The sequence below is a fragment of the Solea senegalensis genome, linkage group LG2, assembly GCF_019176455.1.
Source record: "Solea senegalensis isolate Sse05_10M linkage group LG2, IFAPA_SoseM_1, whole genome shotgun sequence".
In the NCBI taxonomy this organism is placed as follows: Eukaryota; Metazoa; Chordata; class Actinopteri; order Pleuronectiformes; family Soleidae; genus Solea; species Solea senegalensis.
Window position 1 is genome coordinate 1573008 of NC_058022.1, and position 9801 is coordinate 1582808.

The following is a 9801-nucleotide window of genomic DNA, read 5'->3' on the forward strand; positions in this document are numbered from 1 at the left end:
CAACTTTGACCTGTTTGTCCCCCCTCCAATGGCACACGAGAAAATTCTGGAAGCGGCCGCCCCGGAACGAGCATACATCCAACAAAATAATGAAAAACCTGGCATACTGTGTCATTTACAAAAGCAATTTTCATAGATTCGATTAAACACTACACCATACAACACAAAACAGTCAGAAAATGTGTTCAACAAGTCAATAAAAGCAGTTATTTTAAACTTGATTGTGGTTATGCAGATTCCGGGGCGGGCCGGTAAATACCCCGGATGTGATAGACCATGTGCAGTCCGGGCACTCTCGCACCACACGACCGTCCAGAGTACTCTCTCTCCTGTAGGAGTTCTATCACCTTGTAGCTGCGACCCGCTCTTAAACACACAAGTAAGTCGTGACATTTTACAGAAATATCATTAAGTGACATTTGTAGTTTTGTCATTTCAGCTGACTTTGCGTTTGAGTCGCATATTTAAGGCTCTGTGGGAGAAAACGCTGCTCCGTTTCTCAGCTTTTTTAAATCGGCCCCGGCAGAGACGTTACCTCAAGACTGCGAGAACACGTCTGTTTAAAATGTCACTACAGATTAAAAACGGTCACTTTATGTATTTTTAGTCAACAATAACGTAGTAGTTGTTGTTATCAATGCAGTAGTGCGGCGTTTGTCGGGCTGATGTAACAGATGGAGACTGCTTAAAGTCACTCCAGAAAGGAAAATGGCTACGGATTTTTTTTATCGTTCGTGACAATAACACATATTTATTGCACTTACATTAGTATGGAGCAGTTATTGATCGGTCATTGTGGTGTTTAATGATCAGGGATGAATGAATGACTGAATGAATGAAGGAGGCGGCGCGAGCTCCACCAATTTGACCTTGTGATTCAACGACCTCACGCGCACACGTGTTTTTCACGATAAGGAAGTGAGTTTTTGTTTTAGGGTTAAATGATATTTTATTAACAGAGATTATTAATTTACAGAGAAGAATTAGGACGCGTGAGTTTTTAGTGAGTAATATAGTCAAAACGTGACTCATCAGTATTTCACCTCCATCCCAGGTGTGTGAAAACTTCTAATTTACCCTAAATTATTGTTTTATTTCGCAGATGATCCTTATGTTTACATTCTGTATAAGTGATTTTTGTTAATGAAATGCATGAAAGATGGAAAATATTGTTAATCATAATTTGCCACCAAGAAAAATAATTAAATATTCCACATTTGAGAAGCCCTTTTATGTCAAAATGACCTGAAATCATTAATTAATGAGCAAAATGTTGTTCTTGTGTTGACACTCTAATTGAAGAGCAGCAGGTTAAAGGTCACATGTGTGGTTAAAGTCCAAAACGAGCAGATTTGAACAGTTTTACTCTATACTTACTCTTTACTGACGCTTTACTGATGGTTTTAGATTGACTTGATGCAAGTTTTTCTTTAATGTTAATAAGTAATGTACTTGTTTTTATGTAGTCTATTGTGTTTTTATATACATAATTGAACCTGTTGGATCAACTAAATGACTGTCTTTTTTATATTAATAAATTCACCAGTGTTAAAGGTAGAAACAGGGGGATGTGATTATATTTGATGATTGGGAAACACAAAACAACATTTTCTGGACCAAACAACTAATCTCATAATCGAGAAAATAAAAGTTAATTTTTGAAGATTTTGAAAATCATCACAGCTCTAAACCTGGACACAGTCATAAATGCAAGGTCACACCATGTCTGACCGTCTCGTCCACTAAAGTCACAGTAAATCCAATTAATTCAGTGGTTGTGTGGCCCGTTTTTCCGCCAGTGACCACTGGGGGCAGAGTAAATCTTTGTAAAGGCTTCTTGCTGCAGATGCGGAACACATTGCATTTCCTGAAGGCAAATGAATTGAATACATGTTTTAAAAACGTGTTCTTCCCACAGAGATGTTCCGTCTCCCGTCCGTCATGAAACAGGTGAGGCCCGTGTGCCGGGCGCTCGCCCCACACCTCACGCGAGCCTACGCCAAAGATGTCAAGTTTGGAGCCGACGCGCGCGCCCTCATGCTGCAGGGAGTCGACCTGCTGGCCGACGCCGTGGCCGTTACCATGGGACCAAAGGTAAGACTTGACAACGACAGCAAATTTGTGCATAAATGACGTCTTTGACAATTTGTCCTCTGTCTTTTCTGTCGTGCTAAATATTATTTAAATACACAAACTAATCATTTACAAGAGATTTTGTGTGTGCATGTTGTATTATAAGTCTGAAAACTTATTAAATGTAATTTACAAATAACCAAGCAATTTTTGAAACGAGTGTAAGAAAAATGCCTGAATTTAAACCTTAAGAACTTATTAATCGTTTCTGTATCACATGGTTTACATGATGATGGCGCAACAAGGACAAAATGAATTCTCTGTGGCTTTAAACAAGTCTTAAAGTTCTATAGTTTGACCCAAAATGGCAGCCGTGTAATCTCATCGCTCGCTGCCTGTGTTCCAGGGCCGCACCGTCATCATCGAGCAGAGCTGGGGCAGCCCGAAGGTCACCAAGGACGGCGTGACGGTGGCCAAGAGCATCGACCTGAAGGACAAGTACAAGAACATCGGCGCCAAGCTGGTGCAGGACGTCGCCAACAACACCAACGAGGAGGCCGGCGACGGCACCACCACCGCCACCGTGCTGGCACGCGCCATCGCCAAGGAGGGCTTTGACACCATCAGCAAGGGCGCCAACCCGGTGGAGATCCGCCGCGGAGTCATGATGGCCGTGGACTTCGTCATCAAGGAGCTGAAGAAAGTCTCCAAGCCCGTCACCACCCCCGAGGAGATCGCTCAGGTGAGACGAGAACTTTGTACAAACGGGCTTTTCAGTTACCTAAAAAGCTGAAAAATCAGAGATACCTGTTGTAATTTGACTAATTTAGTTGTTAGTGATAACGTGGGCTTAGTTTAATGCTCTGCTGCCCCCTGGAGATTCAAGAAAGGATGGTTTACACTCATTTTCCATCAGACGACACTAACGATCCTTTCAGAGCAAGTATTGAAGTATATTTAAGACATTTGAGAATCATCATCGTTCAGTTTCAACATTTCATGGATCAAAAACTAACCATTTAATTAAGATAATCAACAGATGAATCCGTGATGAAAGTAATCGTTAATTACACCCAAAATTCAGTGATTCACTTTGTTTTTTCAGGTTGCTACGATCTCCGCCAACGGAGACGAGGAGATCGGAAACATCATCTCCAACGCCATGAAGAAAGTCGGCCGCAAGGGCGTCATCACCGTGAAGGTGAGATTTATTTATTGATTGAAGTTCAAAGGTGAAGCTCGTAGACGATTGGTTGTAAAAGGTTGGTTCCTGTGTTTCTTGTCAGGACGGGAAAACGCTGCATGACGAGCTGGAGATCATCGAGGGCATGAAGTTTGACCGCGGTTACATCTCCCCGTACTTCATCAACACCGCCAAAGGTAACGACATTGCGACCCGCCTCGTTTCCCGTTCCCGTGTGACCGAACATCGACGTCTTTAAAAAGTTCCTTCTCCTGCGTTGTTTCAGGTCAGAAGTGCGAGTTCCAGGACGCGTACCTGCTGCTGAGCGAGAAGAAGATCTCCAGTGTCCAGAGCATCGTGCCGGCCCTGGAGATCGCCAACCAGCACCGCAAACCGCTCGTCATCGTGGCCGAGGACGTGGATGGAGAAGCTCTCAGCACCTTAGTTCTCAACAGGTACCCATGCTTTTATTTTGGTGACAGGAAGCAGCTGCAGATTAGTCGAATGTGTTTTGAACAGGAAGTTGAACGTAACGTCAACATTTTAAACACGCACAGGTTGAAGGTCGGGCTTCAGGTGGTCGCGGTGAAAGCTCCGGGCTTTGGAGACAACAGGAAGAATCAGCTGAAGGACATGGCCATCGCCACCGGGGGCACTGTAAGTCCATGCTTTCAACCAGAGGAGAAAAATCCTTGTGAATTTAAGGAAGTTGTCTCTGTCTCGTCCTTTATGAATTATTAATGTGCGATTTCACTTAAGTTAACAGCGTCTGTGTCCTGTGACGAAAAGTATCCATGCGATATTTTTGACTTTGCTTTAGTTAAAATAAGTTAAATTAAGCTGAAGAAGCTATATCGTTTGTGATAACGAGTGACGACAAAGTCCCGCAAGCAACAACGTAACATTTGGTATAAAAGCAGAATGAAAAGGGGGGAAAATGAGGACAAACTCGCGTATTGTTTTAAAGTTCATTTCCTTTTGTCTCTTTGGCAGGTGTTTGGAGACGAGGCGATCGGCATCGCCCTGGAGGACATCCAGGCGCACGACTTTGGTAAGATCGGCGAGGTTCAGATCACCAAAGACGACACGCTGATGCTGAGGGGCGGCGGCAGCCCGGCCGAGCTGGAGAAGCGCGCGGCGGAGATCGTGGAGCAGCTGGAGAACACGACCAGCGACTACGAGAAGGAGAAGCTGAACGAGCGTCTTGCCAAGCTGTCCGACGGCGTCGCCGTGCTCAAGGTGCGTGTCTCAGGCGGCGGCGCACCATCCCGATCGTCCTGTGGGGGGGGTGGAGTTAAAACATTACGACCACTCCTCTGCTTTTGTTTCAGATTGGAGGAACGAGCGACGTGGAGGTGAACGAGAAGAAGGACCGTGTGACGGACGCGCTCAACGCCACGCGCGCTGCCGTGGAGGAGGGAATTGTACCAGGCGGAGGCTGCGCTCTGCTGCGCTGCATCCCGTCGCTCGATTCCCTAACCACCGCCAACAATGACCAGAAGATCGGTGAGTCACACACACACACACACACTATACTCCTTACATCTCCTCCTTTCACCAGTAAAAGCTCAAGACGACATGATTTGTCTTTGTCTTCATCAGGCGTGGACATCATCAGGCGAGCGCTGCGTATTCCCGCCATGACCATCGCCAAGAACGCCGGTGTGGAGGGTTCTCTGGTGGTGGAGAAGATCCTGCAGGCGTCGGAAGAGATCGGCTACGACGCCATGCAGGGAGAGTACGTCAACATGGTGGAGAAGGGCATCATTGACCCCACCAAGGTAACACGGCAGAGGAATCTGACTCAGTCTGAGGTGGTTTCGTGAAGGGAACGGGCTGATTCTATGGTCTGTTAGTGCTTCCCTGACAACACTGCCACCTAGTGGTTAATACAGTGGACATGAGATAAGTCTCCAAATGAAATGAGCCTTATTGTACAGCATCTGTCATCCCTGAGGCATCCCTGAGCATTTTCTGACAGGAAACTAAACCACTCACTCTCTCACACCAAACCCCATAGAGAAAATGAGTGATTTTAATATCACAGCACACAGGAGTTGTTGATGCACAGCTTCTTCCATCACTAAGTTCAAATGTCTTATTTTGTCTATTCGGCATTTGAAATTTGTCATTTGGACCCTTTGACCGCAGTGACACAAAGTGACCACACGAGGCAGCAGTAGACCAGCAGCTCCCGTGTCACTGAGATCAATCTGAACAAAGGATTTCAAATGCAGAAATGGCGTTTTTTTTAAAATGTGAGCTAAAGCAGTAAACATTTTTAATACAGTGTCGGCTCAAGTGGGTGTAGATTTTATCAGTGTAACCTCTTATGAATGAGTTAAAATCTTCTTTTGTTTTTTATGCCGTTAACGGTGTGATTAAAGCTTACGTCGTGTCTCCGCAGGTGGTGAGGACGGCACTGTTGGACGCCGCGGGCGTGGCCTCGCTGCTCTCCACCGCCGAGGCTGTCGTCACAGAGATCCCCAAGGAGGAGAAGGAGATGCCGGGTGGAGGAATGGGCGGCATGGGTGGAATGGGAGGAATGGGAGGAGGCATGGGCTTCTAAAGACCGCCCTCCCCCGCCTGCCGCTCGCTGACTTGTTGCTGTACAGCCTCGATGGGCAGAGTGGTGCTGGAGGTGGCTGAGGAACATACACACACACCTGCAGCCACCTCCACCTGACTCCGCCCACACTGACTGGCCATGAGTATGCCCCCCCCTCTGAAAAAAAGACTTTAAATGGATGGAGCCTCAGTCCTGAGGAGGAGTCCAGTTACTACACCATGACGCCATTTTGACCCGTGAAGAAGAAACTAACGCTGTACTTTGACGACGGGGCAGAAAACAGAGTAATCGATGGTTAGGAATGTTTCTGTCCTCTTTGTCTCCATCATGTTCTGTTAATTCACTTTTTTATTTTATATATTTACACATTAATGTCTCGTCTCTTCTCAGTTTGTGGGTTTAAAAGAATATAATTGTTATGTGACTTAATTAAACCAGTTTTTCTTACAGAACCTGGACCTTTTCTGTGTCTCATGTTACGTTTTTACGTCAGTTGTCGGAGATTTAGAATTAAAAAAGACGATCGGACGAAGAGTGGCTACGGTGACGTCGCCGCGTTTACGATGTTTCCGTGGATTAAGTCGCAGAAAACGACAAAAATAAAGTCTCAAACATTCTATACGACAAACGGCTGTGATCATGGTTTTCTTTTTGTAAAATGTAGACTATGATTAATGATGATTCTTTTCTCTTTTTTATTTAATAAATTCAATTGTTCTCATGTTTAGTTTTTTCTGCTTATTTTTTTTTTTTTTTTTAAAAACCCGACTTGTTTTCCACATGAAACTTATCGTAAACATTCAGAACAGTCCGTTTGAACTATTCTACAGTTTAATTTTCAAATTTCAGTTTTTCTGAGTATTGAAGTCCATGTTGGATGCTCTTAATTTTCCTTTTTCAAAGCAGCGATTTAAAAACTGCAGATTTGGTTCCAACTAATCATCCTAAATATAGACCACAGGTTAAACGAGAATTATGAACTACACATGCTGCAGTGATTGATGAAGGAAAGAATCTTAAATGTGAATGGCAGCACTTGAATATTTAAATGAATAAAGTTTGAAAGAAAAATTAATACAATGGCATGAACTCTTGGGATTAGTCAGAATTCTGCTTTAATGACTTTCCTCAGTATTCCAATATTCTCAGAATTCCAATTTTTGTCTCTCCAAATTCTGATATTAATCTCAATTCTAATTTTCTGACTTTCTCAGAATAAATGCTTAATTCTTTTTTCCATGTGGCACTAACACTCTTCCGTACATTTCCTTGTCATGAGTATTTTTAGCCTGCTGCTCTTGACCTTTTCTCTGTCTGTGGAAATCAATCACAGAAACATTTAGTGACATTGCGTCATTAGAGCAGGTCAAAGGTCAAAGCCGTAAAGAGCGTGAGTTAAACTGACCGTGGCCTTCGTTTCCAAAAACGTTTATAGTTTCTATTCTTGCACAATCACATGGTCACAGGAGAGGGATTTAAACACAACACAAACGACAACAAAAAACAAACAAATCAATAAAACAATGACTTTTCTTTTGTTTTTTAGAAAAAATACTTTATAACTCATGCAGTTTTCTAACATCACTCAACAATTACACAAAAATATCCTTTTTTTCTCCCTCGTCCCATGAAAAACAAACCTATTTTCTTTCAAAAACTTTTGAATATATATAAATATGTATGTAGATATATATATACACACATATACGTGTATATCTGTGTCTTAAAACCATTATTTACATTTAAAACTAAGAAATAAATAGGATTAATGGAGTTTATAATCTAAAAAATAACAAGAAACTAGAGATAAATATGCTGCAGGCACAGAGTTTGTCCTTCACTTTAATTAAAGGTGCAGTATGAAATATTTAGGTTAATATATATATAGTAGAAATTGAATAAACTGAACATAAGTGTTTTTTAAGTGTAAATGTAAAGGTTTTTTAAAGCAGTGGATTAACGTTGCTTTCCATTTGTCGCCAAAACTCAGATTTCTAAGATGGCTGCCACCGTACGAACACCGTGCGCTACTTTCATTGGCAGTAAATCAACAATAATTATTGATTCCGATAAGTATTGATAAGTATTGATTCCGACTTCTCTACGGAACGCGGAGAACTCCCCAGCACCGATGTAAATGGAACGCAGCATAAAGCGTTTGTGTGAACGTTAAAACGAGGGTCGTGCTTTACGTCGCCGGCCATTTTGTGTCAACAAGCCTGAAACGCACAAAAAGACTGCGATTTTTCTACAAATGGACATCGTCATCAGCGAGGACAGCTGACATGGTTTCCATGGAGACGGATGTTTTAAGTCCGTGAACCGATAGTTAGCACCGTCCGTTGGAAAAACAACTGATGGCCGCCTCCATAAAGCAAGGCTCTTGCCTTCACGACAGTAAGTCTTGCTTTTTTTTAAGTTCTGAAAAGAAAAATATGTTTTATTTGAACACAAATACACAAAAACACTTTACAAACATCGTGTCCCAAAAAAGAAAAGAAAAAGTGGTAAATGTTCCAGACTGCACCTTTAACTGGACTGAGTCTGTCTGTTGGGGCAGGTGAAGAGAAGATCGCGACGACTGCGGTCCGTGTTGTTTCATTTATTTATTCATTTATTGTCTACCATAGAAACAATAATAGTAACAGAACAGCTGCAGCAGCATCATTTCAAAAAATTTAACATTTTGTCTGTTTTCTAACTTTTCGGCCATTTTACCAAATAAAGGTCACAAATAAAATAAATACGACGTTAATTTGAAGCTCACTTCTCACTATTATTAAAGCTACAGTACGCAAGCTCAATATTGTGAGGAAAACAGCTCATTTCTGAAGTTTTGTCTGCAACGATGTTGAAATGCTAACGATTCGCGGCATCACAATATCGTTTCTATTTATACGTTTTTTTCATTTCCAACGCGTTTCCATTTCAAAGACTTTTTGTCTTTTGTGTCGCTTTGAGCTAAAATCGTACTTTCTGGTCAGCGAGATTATTTTTAATTTACAGTATATTTGATTTATTCTTTGGATTAACTCCTTTTATATAATCTAATCTGTGGTCTCGGATTTTTCCTCATGTTTAAACTGGTGAGACAGTGACTATAAGCTTTTTGTGCATGTGAATGAATGTATGAATGAATGAACACATTTGTCACACACATATATATGTATGTATACATGTATGAATATGTGTTTAAATGTGTACTTTTTTTTCTTTGGATATTTGAAACGTATATAATGTATAAAAATAATGTTGTGAATTATTTAAACGGCCGTTTTTTCCAAAAACAATAATAAGGTGATAAAAACAAATAATATAGTGAAATAAATGGGTTAAGTTTTTGGGAAACACTATAATCTGAGTGTAATCTGTGTACGTGTTTAATAAGTGCTGTACAAATGAACGTGATCCCTTATTAATGCATTTATACTATAAATATATTTATATTTCTTTCTTTGTTTGTTTGTTGTAAAATGCCCGTGTTTTCTTTTTACAGTAAAACGTACTTTAAAAATATATCATTTCAAATTTTGTCACGATGTCACTCATCGCTAAAAAGGGAACAATTTAACAAAAATATGATACATTTTGCTCCGTTTGTCAGTTTCTAAAGTGTATTTCTGTTCTTTTCTGGTATAAAAAAGAGATTATTTTACTGTGGTAAATTGAAAGAAGAAGAGATTTTTAAGCTTCAAACTTGTCATAATGATGCTGGGGGTTTTCTCAGCTGTGTTCACACACACACACACACACACACACACACACACACACGTATATACAAAGAAATAAACACTTCCACTGCTCGTATTGCACACTGAAGAAAAACAACAAAAACAAACAACGAAAAATAACAAACACCTTTTATGGTATAATTTAGCCTCTCTCTCTCTCTCTCTCAACAACGACGTCAAAATTCTAATATTTATTATTATAATAATATGAATAAGTATAACAATAATAAACACTTTAGCTTCTG

At 41.1% G+C, this 9801-nt stretch overlaps 1 protein-coding gene across 1 annotated transcript; it reads left to right on the plus strand.

Moving 5' to 3' along the window:
* Window positions 1-270: 270 nt before the first annotated feature.
* On the plus strand, window positions 271-6453 carry hspd1 (heat shock 60 protein 1). The gene is made up of 11 exons (XM_044050660.1): window positions 271-379; window positions 1919-2094; window positions 2480-2815; window positions 3179-3274; window positions 3360-3453; window positions 3543-3711; window positions 3814-3913; window positions 4250-4495; window positions 4588-4762; window positions 4859-5037; window positions 5664-6453. Exons 2-11 carry the CDS (start codon window positions 1921-1923, stop codon window positions 5823-5825), a joined length of 1731 nt encoding a protein of 576 aa, XP_043906595.1. The 5' UTR covers window positions 271-379; window positions 1919-1920; the 3' UTR covers window positions 5826-6453.
* The last annotated feature ends 3348 nt before the right edge of the window (window positions 6454-9801 follow it).